Source organism: Hylobates moloch, unplaced genomic scaffold (assembly GCF_009828535.3).
Source record: "Hylobates moloch isolate HMO894 unplaced genomic scaffold, HMol_V3 SCAFFOLD_18, whole genome shotgun sequence".
Classification (NCBI taxonomy): domain Eukaryota; kingdom Metazoa; phylum Chordata; class Mammalia; order Primates; family Hylobatidae; genus Hylobates; species Hylobates moloch.
Genome location: NW_026652293.1, coordinates 7,309,671 through 7,322,022, shown reverse-complemented (window position 1 = coordinate 7,322,022; position 12,352 = coordinate 7,309,671). Strand labels below are relative to the sequence as shown.

Genomic DNA, 12,352 nt, shown 5'->3' with positions numbered 1-12,352 from the left:
AGACTGGAGTCATGCAGCTGCACACCGAGGAATTCAGCAAATCATCAGAAGCCAGAAAGAGGCAACACAGGACTCTCCTGCATATTTCAGAGCAGGCCTGGCCCAGCCAACGCTTGATTTCAATCTAGCCTCCAGAACCGCGAGACAGTAATTTTCTGTTTAAGTCACCTGGTTCATGGTACTTGATTCCAGTGGTCCTGGGTGCCGAGTCCTCGGCCCTCCATCCCAGCTCCTGGTTGTGGCTCCCTCCTGGGGAGAGGGGCTCCTACTGTGCTTTGTCTCCTTCATTTCCCTTTACAGTTGTCTCCTTCTATATATTTTCATAGGCCCCTCTTCCAAATCCTGGAAGCACATTTACTTTCCTCAAAGCGTCCCCTAGGAATAGGGATAGGGGCTATCGTTGGAAGGAAAGGCTAGAAAGGGGAAAGGATCATTTGATTTTACAGATGGCAATGTCAATATCAAGAAATGCCTATTCTCCCAGAGAAACCACAGCTAGAACCTACAAATATTGCTCCTTAATCTGTTGCTGCCTCTTGTTGGCGAGATCCTTGTCCTCTTTAGTGATGACAGAATCCCCTGCCTTCTCTTGTCCCCTGTGATAAGGTCACAGGGGTTACCTGGAGTCTCATCTCCTCTGGAAGCTCCCCAGAGCTGCCTGCACCCTGAAGCCCTCCCTGCCTGCTCTGGTTGGCAACAATCTCTAGTTGAGCAAGCTTCCTAGGTCTGTGCCACAGCTAGGCCCCTGCTTTGGGCTGTTTCTATTGTTAGTTATCTTTTCACATGTGCGGCCCGTCTGCCCAGTGAGCCTGGGTTTCCCAGATTTCTTGTCTGATTCATCCTCACCCTCAGGCTAGCGTAGAGCACGAGGAAGCCCCCGTGCTCCAGACATTGAGGCTGTTGCCGGAGGAGATGGCACTAGCTGTCCAGGGAGGGCTGAACCCTTCCTTCCTGGAAGCCATGCTCCACCCAGAGTTTCACTTTTCCCTCCCTCCTTCCTCATCCAAACTGAGCACCTGGCCGGGTGCGGTGGCTCACACCTGTAATCCCAGCAATTTGGGAGGCAGAGGTGGGCAAATCGCTTGAGCCCAGGAGTTCGAGACCAGCCTGGGCAAAATAGTGAAACCCTTTTTAATTAGCCAGGTGCAGTGGTTGGCGCCTGCAGTCCCAGCTACTCAGAAGACTGAGGTGGGAGGATTACTTGAGCCCAGGAGGTGGAGGTTGCAGAGAGCCACGACAGCGCCACTGCACTGCAGCCTGGGGGGCAGAGTGAAACCTTGCCTCAAAAAGAAAAAACAAGGCCGCGTGCAGTGGCTCACGCCTGTGACCCCAGCACTTTGGGAGGCTGAGGGGGGCAGATCACGAGGTCAGGAGATCGAGACTATCCTGGCTAACACGGTGAAACCCCGTCTCTACTAAAAATACAAAAAATTAGCCGGGCGTGGTGGTGGGTGCCTGTAATCCCAGCTACTTGGGAGGCTGAGGCAGGAGAATGGCGTGAACCCAGGAGGCGGAGCTTGCAGTGAGCCAGGACAGCACCGCTGCAGTCTGGCCTGGGTGAAAGAGTGAGACTCCATCTCAAAAAAAAAGAAAAAAGAAAAAACAAAACATAAAATTGAGCACCAGCTGAAGGCTGTGGAGGACAGTGGAATACCAAGGGCAGGGGTTGGTTTGGTTTGGCAGCAGCTGGTAATGAGCTGCCTTAAGGGAACTGTGGTCTGTGGAGAATTAACCACTGGGTCTAGTGGAACGTGGCTCTGTCTTTGGAATCTCATGGGTCTCCCCAATCCCTGAACACGTCAGGCCTGCAGGCTGTTGCTTTTGGGTTTGGAGAAAGGCATGGGGGCTCTGACTTCATCTCTGCTGGCCTAAAAGCCCTGGGCTTGGCATTTCCAGGACCAGGAAGTATGAAGATGTGCTTCAGAGGTTTTGCTGCAGCCTGTGATTACATGGTCCGATGGAACAAAGTCTTTGGTGCTCAAACATGCTTCTTAAAAAATCCCAGAACACTTCTCAGAGTCTTCTGCTACTTATGTTGCCCAGCTCAGCATGGTGATGTTTTCAGGGTGTGTGTGTGTGTGTGAGAGAGAGAGAGATGGAAATTGAGAGATTCAGATGCACAGATGGACATAGACTGCCTGTGCCAATAGGACAAGGAGCTAAAAGAGGAGGAGAGAGAACTTCCACCTCTCCCAGGTGCCTTCCCATTTGTGAGTTATGGCAGCTCTCATCACCGTGGAGTTGGGTGAGCTTTCAGTCTTTCCTCCTTTTCCTTGTTGCCATTTCTTGGCATCCTCAGAGCATTCTTCAGCGCTCAGAGCTCTACCAGAGCCACACAGGTGTGTCCCAGGGCCTGCGCCAGGAACAATGCTGCCCATTGTGGGTTCTGGCCTCAGTGCTCCCTTATCAAAGCCCTGGTATTTCTGGGCACTGCAGGCAGAAGTTTGGCCTGCGCTTCCCTTTGTACCCTTCACCTTACTAAAGGGGAGGCTGTTTTTGTGCTGAGCAAGAGGTCTCCCACGGAGGACCCAGAAATGCATGTGGGTGCCTGCAGGTGGATGGGTGCATGCCCCAGGGAATTGACTTCATTCTTTTCTGTCTCCAAGTGAGAGGAGGAGGAGGGAGGCCTAGAGAAGCGTGGGATCTGAAGGAGAGGATATTGGTGGGCTTCACTTTCGAGCACAAGGGAGATAAGCAATGAAGCTTCCAGACGCTGTTGCAGAAAGGTGGTCAGGCCATGGGTAGGAAGGTCGTGCAGTTCTGGGATCTCTGTGTGTCCCCACATTTGTCAGAGTGCTCCCCTGCAGACATTAGTGGCAAAACCCATGCAAGAAACATGGCCCAGGTGCTTATCTTTGGGGGAGTAAGGGAAGGGGCAGCTGGGGAGAGGGGGGTGTCATTCCAAAGCTCCCCAAAAGTGGGGAGAAAAGGAGCCATCATCCCTCTGCCAAGATAGAGTGTGCTGTGGTGGCTTTTAAAAATCGACACCAAATGTACTGAATTTTTGGAGCTTGTTAGAAGGAAGGAAAAGCATTTTAAGGTGCCTGAGCCCTTATCAACCAAAAGTGGCCCCCTAATCCCCAGGTATGCAATCAAGTCCAGGCTGTCACGACTCCTGCCACAAAACCCGCCCACCCTAGCCCATCCTCATGACCTGCCTTCACAGTCCAGAAGGAAAATTTATGAGATTCCAGCACCTAGAAGGCTGAGCCTTCTGGCCGAGCTGAGGCACCTCCGGAACAGGTGACTCCAGCTGACCCAGCAGCTATCTGTGGGGACCACACCTCAGATCCGAGCATTTTGCCTGCGGATGGACTTGTGTTACTTTCTTCTGCTGCCACCTCTTCTTCACTACCCCCCACCCCCGCTCCCCTGCCCTCCCCTCGCCTTGCTGAGTCTCCTGCTGCCTTTGACTTCACCTCCCTTCTGCCAGGAGGCTCTAAAGAGAGCCCTTGAGAAAGCTGGAAAACACTAGCAGCCTTGGTGCTGCCACCAATGAGCTGTGTGTCATTGGGCACCTCACTTTTTCTCTCTGGCCTCAGTTTCCCCATCTCTAAGGTAGTCCCCAAGGCTCTTTTCAACTCTGGTCACTAAGTCTCTGGTTCCATGGAAGTGAACCTTGTCGATGGAATGGGCTTCCCCCGCTGAATCCCTGGATCTGGGATGTGGTCTGTGGGCTATTTCAGCTGCATTCAGAGTAGCATTCCCACATTCTAGCCTGGGCCAGGTCAGAGAGAGGTAACAGCACTCCTGCTGATGATAATGCCTTTGTCTCTGGAAGCACTTTTAATTCTTCAAGATATGTGCTCCTTTATAACTAGAAGCAGGCAGGGCAGCTATGACCCATACAGGCTGAGTATCCTTTATCTGAAATGCTTGAGACCGGAAGTGTTTCTGATTTTGGACTTTTTTCAGATTTGAGAATACGTATACCAGTCAAGCATCCCAAATTTGGAAATCAAAAATTCGAATTGCTCCAGTGAGCACTTCCTTAGAGTGTCACGTCGATGCTCAAAGAGTTTCAGATTTTGGAGCATCTTGGAGATCTGATTTTCAGCTTGGGGATGCTTAACCTGTATTTTACAGAGCGGCAACATAAGGCCCAGAAAAGTCAAGTCCTTCCCCAGGGATTTATGGCCGCTGGTGATTAATGTAAAGTGGTAGAAAGAGCACCAGTCTGGGAGGCAGAAGATCGGACCTCGAGAAAGTCACTCAGTCTCTAGGCCCCGATTTTCTATCTGTAAAATGGAAATAATAATGTTTGCAGAGTCACACAAAGTAATGCAGGTGAAAGCAGTTTGCAAACGCGTAGAGCACTTAACTTGCATCCTTCCTGGGGGCTCCGTGAGCAGGGCGGCATTCTCACGCTGTCTCCCGCCCCACCACTTCTCTCCTGCACTGCTCTTCCCACTGGGAACTAATGCAATCTCCCAGGTTATTTCTCTGGGTGAAAGTGGGGAGGAATCCTGCCTGTCCTCTAATCTCCCTTTTGTTCTTTACCTTCAGACTGTAAATTCACCTGTCACCCAGAATGCCGCAGCCTGATCCAGTTGGACTGCAGTCAGCAGGAGGGTTTATCCCGGGACAGACCCTCTCCAGAAAGCACCCTCACCCTGACCTTCAGCCAGGTAGGTAGCAAAGCTCACGTACCAAGCTGGGAACAGCCTCTGCAGGTGCTCCGGGCTCCACTTTCTCTCCCAGGAGCTCTGGTGAGCAGGAGATGGCATGAGGCCTCAGATTCCACATGCACTGGATGGAGTTCACAGACACCCTGTTCCAAGGGGACGAGGGAATGTGACACAGAGAACTCTGAAGATACTCAGAAGTCCCCTGTAGTTCTCCCCAAGTACAGAGCCTATTGTGGCTTAGGGCTCTGAGCCAGAGATGTGGGTATGGGTGAGCAATGAGGTGGCTTCCGGAGAAGCCTTCTGACGGTGACTAAAGGCCTCATAGCCCTGGGACAGTGGGGATGCTGGGGCTGAGGCATCTCAAACACATTGTCCAGCCAGGCCAGCCCAACCTTCAGAGGGGCTGGGCAAATGTTCTCTCCCTGTGTTAAAAAGAACCAGAAAATTGATGTCTAAAGCAGCTTTTGGTTCTGGGTTTTGTAAAGACACTTGAACTGCGATGTATCTGAACTTTGATTTCTAGGATTTAGAATGGAGACAGAGGAATGTGTTTATTGCTTCCTGCATTGAACAAGCATTTATTGAGTATCTACTGTGTACCAAGCATGGGTGAGAGTTGGGGTAATAAATGATACATCACAATTCTTGTCCTCAGCTTACATTCTGGCAGGAGAGGCAGAATACCAACAAATAGCATACACTGTGATGCATGTTGCAATAAAAGTATGAACCAAGTGTTTGGATATATAGTGCAATTGTTTCTGCTTGAAGAAATCAGGGAAGGCTTCCCAGAGGAGGTGATGTTTGATTTAAGCCTTAATGTGTGAGTTGAAGGTTGCGAGTCAGGGAAGTAAGAATATCATCCTTTAATTCATTTAACAAATAAGTTTCAAGTGTTCACCATGTGCCAGGCCCAGGAATGCTGAGGACTTAATGATGAAAATAACAGACATGGTTTCTACACATCCAGTGCTTACAGTAGGGTAAGGGAGAGAGACTTTAAACAAATATATCCTGTGTCTCTGACGGGAAATCTCAAGGTGCTCTGAGAAACTATATTGGGGGACCCAGGTGCTGGATGGGGGACTCACGAGCAGCCCCCACCCTCCAGAGTAGCCATCACATGCTTTTTCTGGAATACAATCAACAGTGTTCAAATGCCTAATTCACCATGGGTGTTACCAGCCTCCCGGCTGTTCTCTCATGCCTTTCTCTCTCCCTGGAAAAAGAATTATTAGAAAGCAAGAATGATATATGTTTTTATAAGGATGATGCTGGATTGGTTCTAAAATGTATATTTTAAAACTCTGCACATCTCTCCACGGACGTTGGAATAGTAACTATTTCTGGTGTAGCCTGAATGTAACCAGGCCTCTTGGAAGGGCCTTGCCCTTAGCAGGAACCTGTCCATCCAGGATGGGGCACAGGGAAAGGAGGGGAGGCACATCTAGCCCCCAAAAGCGCTGATGGGCAATGCAGATGTTTCCTGAAGGTTTTCCTCAGAAGATAGAGGGAGGAGGTTACATAGTACACCATATAGCAACATTTCCTAAAAATCTTATTGAAACAACCTTTTCTGGTCTCAATTTGCTTTTCTCTTTGGGAGCTTCCAAGTGTCTCTTCTTTCTGATCTCCTCAGCCCTGCCCATACCCCACCCTGGAGCCCAGCTGCCCCCATTATTTCCTGGGTCTCCTCTTTGGGTCTGTTTCTATTCCTTCCTCTAGAGCAGCAGGTCTCAAAAGGCGGCAACTTTACTAACCCCCTAGGACATTTGTCTGGAGACATTTTTGGTTGTCACAACTTAGGGAATGCTACTGACTTCTAGAAGAGGCCAGGAATGCTGCTAGCCGGCCTGTATTGCATAGAACAGCCTCCCACAACAAAGAATTATCTGACCTCAAATGTCAATTGGGCCAAGACTGAGAAACCCTGCCCTAGAGTGGGCTAGCCAGCTCCCAAGTGTGGCAGGCAAAAAGGCCCAGGGAAGGCCTGGAGTTGGCTGGATTCATTGTCTCATCCTCTAAATGTCAGCAGTGAAGAGATGCTTTCAAGTCTGAGTTTTTGGAAACAGAGTGACCCCCTTTCCTCTGTTGGAGAGAGGAGTCAACCTTGGAACCCTCTGGCAAGTGAAATCAGGGCTTGTCTAGAGCAGAAACACCACTGAAACATTGCAGAGGAAGGAGCCAAGAACCCCGCGTGGGAGCTGAACAGCCCCCAGTGGGCAAACAGCCTGGCATGGGGTTTGCTCCTGGGCTGGCTGGATCAGGCTGCTGCTGTATTTGCCTTGGACAGGCCTGACTGCATGCTTCAGCAGAACTGGGGCAGGACCCAGCCCTCTATCAATAAAACCTGGGCCCTGCTCCAGGCCCACTTGCCTCTTCTAAAAAGCCTGTTTGTGCTCATTTCCGCCTTGGCTTGATTTTCTGTTACATCTCAAGATGGAGCTTTCTTTCACCTTGACATCATCACCTGGGCTGAGCTAACTTCATGTGCTAGTGCTGTTTTCTTGGGGGATTTAAGGGAGCAGAGGCTCGGAGCAGAGGCTCAGATCTGAGCTCAGCTACTCCAGGTATATATGGCTTAGGGGGTCTCATCTCGGTGGCATTTCTCCCCTCTGATCTTTTTTTTTTTTTTTCCTGAGACAGAGTCTCACTCTGTTGCCTAGGCTGGAGTGCAGTGGCATGATCTCAGCTCACTGCAACCTCCACCTCCTGGATTCAAGCAATTCTGCCTCACTCAGCCTTCTGAGTAGCTGAGATTACAAGTGTGCTCCACCATGCCCAGCTAATTTTTGTATTTTCAGTAGAGATGGGGTTTCACCATGTTGGCCAGGCTGGTCTCAAACTCCTGACCTCAAATGATCCACCCGCCTTGGCCTCTCAAAGTGCTGGGATTACAGGTGTGAGCCACCACACCCAGCCCTCTCTGCTCTTTAAGGAAAAGAAAATCATTTATTTTCCTCCATCCAGAGAGAACCATTCTTTATTAACATTTTTATATGTTCTTCCTGAACATTCATACATTTTTCAAAACATGATTGAGATCACCCTGTAGATAAGTATTTGGCCTCAACATTTTAAAAGCAACAATCCCAAGATTCTAACTGTCTTGTCTCTGCCATGCCACAGGGAGGCAGCTGGGGAGGAAGGAGGGACAGGTGTGGAAGCAGGCAGGGATGAGCTCAGAATCCCCAAAGGCAAACTCAAAAGGCCATCGGAAACAGGCATCAGAAACGGAGAAAGACCACTGGGAGCTGCCCGTGCTCTTGTCAACCACAGAAACGAGGGTTTCAGAGTCTCTCCTTAAAGATCTCTGAGGTCTCTGATGTCTGACTTTTCCTTGGGCACCCATGCATGACCAAGCAAACCTCCTTCAAGTCTACCCTAGACCCCTTTTTCAGTTTAAGCCTCATTTGCTAAGGAACATCATCGCTATTGGCTAAAGACCACAATCAGTTACCCAAACAGCTGCAGTTCTTTTATTTAGGATTACATCCCAAAGAATTTATACTTCTGGTGATCTTAAAGGTGCTCTTATCATGTCACCCCTGGGAGGAAAAAAGCCCTCTGTGGCTCCTGGTGCCCTCACGATGAAGTGAGGCCTCTGATGGCTTGGTTCAGTCCTTTCGCTGCCTATGGAGAAGCTGGCCCCAAGAGAAGAAGTGTTTGTCCTTGCCCACCACTGGATTCTCATTATCACCCGCTGCAGCCCAGGGCAACCCCGGAAGCTCTGTCCCTTTGGCCTTGGGTGCCACTTTTCTTGGTACATGGAATGCACAGATTGCAAGAGAGCATCATGAGCACTACCCCTTCCACTCCAATCCCTTGCAGCCAGGGCTCAAATCTTACGCCAGCAGGCCCAGAGTCCTACCCCTTCCCGTTGACCCTCCAGAGTCCCTGGTATGGTTTGGATGTGTGGCCCCTCCAAATCTCATGTTGAAATGTGGCTTCCAATGTTGGAGGTGGGACTGGTGGGAGGTGTTTGGGTCAGGGGGGTGGATCTCTCATGAATGGCTTGGTGCTGTCCTTGCAATAATGAATGAGATTTCACTCTATTTGTTCACACAAGAGCTGGTTGTTTAAGACAACCCTAGCATCTCTCTCTTGCTGTCTCTCTCGAATGTGACACGCCTGCTCCCCCTTCCCCTTCTACCACGAGTAAAAGCTTCCTGAGGCCTCCCCAGAAGCCAAGCAGATGCTGGTGTAATGCTTGTACAGCCTGAAGAACCCCTAGCCAAATAAAACTTTTTTCTTTATAAATTACCCAGCCTCAGGTATTCCTATATAGCAACACAAAACGGACTAAGACAGTCCCTGGGCAGCAACCTCGGAAACCAGGCTCCCAGGCCCTCAGCTGCAAAGGCCAGCCCCTCCCATGGCCGTTTCCAGACCACACTCAGGCACTTTCCCCACTCAGGACTCAGGCCCTGCTCATGTTCCACCTGTCTACTATTTACTTAACATTTCTCTTTAAATAGACTTATTTTATTAAATTTAAATAAACTCATGTTAAAGGAAATTTTAAAATATCCTTGAATCACTGGTTTGATGTACTTAGGAATTTTTTCTCAGCACACATTAAATGAATACTTATAATTTCTTTTAATATGTGTCTAAGGACTGCCTCAGATTTACTCCACAAATACTTATTAAGCCAGGCACTAGCCAGGCACAGTGGCTCACACCTTTAATGTCAGCACTTTGTGAGGCCAAGGCAGGAGGATTGCTTGAGCCCAGGAGTTTGAGACCAGCTTGGGCAACATAGCAAGGCCTTGTCTCTACTAAAAATTAAAAACATTGGCCAGCTGTGGTGGTGTGCACCTGTAGTGCTACCTACTTGGGAGGCTGAGGTAGGAGGACAGCTTGAACTAGGGAGAAGGAGGCTACAGTGAGCTATGATCATGCCAGTATACTCCCATCTGGGCGGCAGAGTGAGACCTTGACTAAAAAAAAAAAAAAAAAAAAAAATCCAGGCACTGTTCTAAAGTCCTTTCAGGTGTCATTTGTGGGAGATGCTGCCCTATAGAGGCCACTCTCTTTGGCCATCTGATGCCTGGACTACCAGGCCACTGGGTCCAGGGAGTGCCTAAGGGGCAGTGTGAGCAGTGGAGAGAGCTCCTGGGATGCTGAGAAGGAATTGCCAGCTGTTCTTTACCAATACCAAGGTGCTCTTCCAAAGGAGACTTGGATCTGTATATACTGATACAGAATTGTGCAACATGAACGCAGCTCCCTCCACAGTACACACAGGACCAGGCCATTTGTATTTTGCATGTATATATACGTGTGTGTGTGTGTGTGTGTGTGTGTGTGTGTGTGTGTGTGTGCAAATGCAGAACGAGGGCCTGGTAGTGCTCAGCTAACTACTGAAAGAGATTTCACCCTGGGAGGGGGTGGATGTTGAAAGGGGTAGAGTGAGGCTGTCACCTTTTGCCCTTTGTTTCTGTGTTGTTTGAATAGCCAAATGCTTTTCATATGTTCCTAATATCATTTTTTATTTTTTTTGATATGGAGTCCCGCTCTGTTGCTAGGCTGGAGTACAGTGGTGCAATCTCTGCTCACTGCAACCTCCGTCTCCCGGGTTCAAGCAATTCTCCTGCCTCAGCCTGCTGAGTAGCTGGGATTACAGGCACATACCACCATGCCAGGCTAATTTTTGTATTTTAAGTAGAAACAGGGTTTCACCATGTTGGCCAGGCTGATATCGATCTCCTGACCTCGTGATCCACCTGCCTCGGCCTCCCATAGTGCTGGGATTACAGGTGTGAGCCACCGCACCTGGCCCTAATGTCATATTTTTAAAAGGCAGTAAATGTTTTCTTAAAACACAGACCCTTGGCCTGGGTGAATGAATAGCTAGGTTCTAATCCAGATTGTGTAGACAAAATACTTATGTATGAGCCAGGACAAGCCTCTTAGTTTCTTTGAGTCTCAGGTTTCTCCTCTGAGAAATGGGACCCTGAGGAGGTTCCAGCGAGAAGAGGTGTGTGAAAGCATGAGTGGACAAAAGCATGAGTATTCTAGGTGACAGTCCTGGGCCATCTCTGGTACCTCTAAGAGTCTTAGTAGATTTTTTAACTTTGTTACTCCTGTGATGAAAACCCTCAGTGGCTTCCCATTGCCCTCAAAATGAGTCTAAAACTGGCTTAGCACACACAACCCTTATGGTCTGGCTCTGCCAACTCTCCAAAACACCAGAAAGTAGGGTTATTGTCCTGGATATAAAACCAGGACTCTCTGGCTTTGTGGTTTGGGTGGACATTTTTTGCTATAAGGTTTATGACTATCGTTGAGGTCCCAAGTCACTGTTCCACCCTGTGGATGAGTCCCTGTCCCCACTCACCAAAGGGGCAGATGGCTTCCAGGGCTCCAGGATAGATCAGCCCGGCCAGCCAGCATTTCAGCCCTGCAGGTCCCTGCTGCCTTTCTGCCTACACCCCCTACCCCAAACACTGTCAAGCCTTAGCAGGGCCCCTGCTGCAGTCACCCCTCAGCCCCTGCAGCAGAGTAGTGACTCCGCTGGCTTGGAGTTCTGTGTTTCCTGGCTCCCAGTCCTTTGCTCCCTCCTGCAGACATGCCACTGTCTGCATTAACCCGGTCTCTACCTTTCCAGACCCTTGAGAAAAAAAACGCTCCTGTGGCCAGTCCTGCCTTGTCCCTCAGCCCAACAGCCACGTGTTGAACCCAGGATGACCACATGGGGGAGCCAGAGAGCAAGAAGAAATGCGCCTAAAAGGGCAGGTGCTGGGGGTGGGGGGATGTGTCCTTGCCTGAGGCCCCGGGCTCCCTAACACACTTGATAGACCTACCTGCACACCTCTCAGGAGGTGCAGGGTCCTGGGTCTCTTCTGAAAGCTTCAACACATGTTAATTGAACTGTGACTGATAACAACAGTAGCTGACATTTGTTGAGGCATACCTGTGTTCTGTCTACTCATTTCATTTATTATTGAAAGAAGTGTTGAAATCTCCAACTATAATTGTGGATTTGTCTATTTCTCTTTACAGTTAATATGCCTGTATTTTGAAGCTCCATTATTAGGTGCATAAACTTTTAGGAATTTCTTGTATTTTTTTTTTTTTTTTTTTTTTAACAGACAGGGTCTCACTCTTTCACCCAGGCTGGAGTGTAGTGGTGCTCATTATAACCTTGAACTCCTGGGCTCAAGTGATCCTCCAGCCTCAGCCTCCCAAGTAGCTGGTACTACAGGTGTGTGCCACCATGGCTGAATATTTTTTGAATTTTTTGTAGAGATGGGGTCTTGCTCTGTTGCCCAGGCTGGTCTTGAACCCCTGGCCTCAAGTGATCCTCCTACCTTGGCCTAAAGTGCTAGGATCACAGGCATAAGCCACCACATGGGATATTTTTAGCATTATTATGTCTTCTTAGTTAACTGACTTGTGTATCATTATGAACTGACCTTCTTTATCCCTGTTAACATTCTCTACTATGAAACCTACCTTGTCTGATATTAACATAGTTACTGCAGCTTTCTTTTCATTACCATTAGCATGGCATGCCCTAATCCACCCTTTCATTTTTAGGCTATGTGTCTCTTTATATTTAAAGAGCATTTCTTTAAACGATCTTTAAAGTAATGATCTTGGCAGCAAATAGTTGGATCTTGTTTTTTTTTTTTAAACCAATCTGCTCATCTCTACCCTTTGAGTATTTAGATCATTTGCATTTACTGTGATTATTGATACAGCTAGATTTTTTTTTT

The 12,352-nt window shown here is 48.8% G+C and overlaps 1 protein-coding gene across 1 annotated transcript in view; it reads left to right on the top strand.

Moving 5' to 3' along the window:
* The window catches only part of RASSF5 (Ras association domain family member 5), an 82,246-nt gene that overhangs the window by 26,128 nt on the left and 43,766 nt on the right, over positions 1-12,352 (top strand). The window contains exon 2 of the mRNA XM_032136341.2: positions 4,507-4,628. Coding sequence (XP_031992232.1) covers positions 4,507-4,628 — 122 coding nt within the window. The remainder of the gene's footprint in view (positions 1-4,506; positions 4,629-12,352) is intronic.